Source organism: Mastomys coucha, unplaced genomic scaffold (assembly GCF_008632895.1).
Source record: "Mastomys coucha isolate ucsf_1 unplaced genomic scaffold, UCSF_Mcou_1 pScaffold4, whole genome shotgun sequence".
NCBI lineage: Eukaryota > Metazoa > Chordata > Mammalia > Rodentia > Muridae > Mastomys > Mastomys coucha.
Genome location: NW_022196910.1, coordinates 25,370,898 through 25,371,705, shown reverse-complemented (window position 1 = coordinate 25,371,705; position 808 = coordinate 25,370,898). Strand labels below are relative to the sequence as shown.

Here is an 808-nt window from a genome sequence, read left to right as displayed (position 1 = left end):
CCTAGTGTGGTTATCACAGCATCTTTAATATGTTCTATATCCAATATTTCATTTTTCAAATATAGAGGAATACAAGTAGCTGTCAGCTAATCAAGGCTACATAGTGAGTTGATGGACTTCGAGATGATAGATGTCATTAAGAAACTGAAGGAGTGTGTATTGCTATTGTATACAGTTATTTACATCCTTTGACTATAAGAAATACTTTTTCACAAGACTTTATATTTTTCAAACACATTTAATATTTTCTTTCTGCTCTTAAATGAATCAGATGGGAAACATACATCAGTGAAAAAAAAGTTCAGAGAAGTTTAATTAAAATGTCTATATCTTAGCAACATATCTAAAGTATTCATTTCAAATGTTTTATTTCTTACATATTTATCTTGACATGAACACCTACAATTTTCAATTCAATATGATTTGACGACTAATTGAAATACGTAGTTATTAAATTTACCACCTATATATTTTGTTAATTTATACCTAACTATGTTTAATTAAATTATTGAACTCTTATTTTATCTTAACACACTTAGCTTTTTGTTTATATAATCACATCCCATTTTTTTAATGCAGCTCAAATATACTGAGTTTGTTTCTGACAATAGGTAGGCTTCACTCAGCTACAGAAAGCATCACAATTCTGACACTTGCCTAGCATCCTAATATTAGATAAAACTTCCAATGGGCAAACGAGGTAGACACATGTACGCTTGAGGAGTTTTGCTGAGGTTGATAGGGTTTCCATCCAGTCGAATATCCTCCAATGCCTTACGAACATAAGTTAAATTTTTAACATTACAGA

General features: G+C 30.1%; 1 protein-coding gene across 1 annotated transcript in view; it reads right to left on the bottom strand.

The window, feature by feature from the left end:
- The window catches only part of Epyc (epiphycan), a 37,311-nt gene continuing 36,503 nt past the window's right edge, over positions 1 to 808 (bottom strand). The window contains exon 9 of the mRNA XM_031350355.1: positions 1 to 800. Within this exon, the coding sequence (XP_031206215.1) occupies positions 672 to 800 (129 nt within the window). The 3' untranslated portion in view covers positions 1 to 671. The remainder of the gene's footprint in view (positions 801 to 808) is intronic.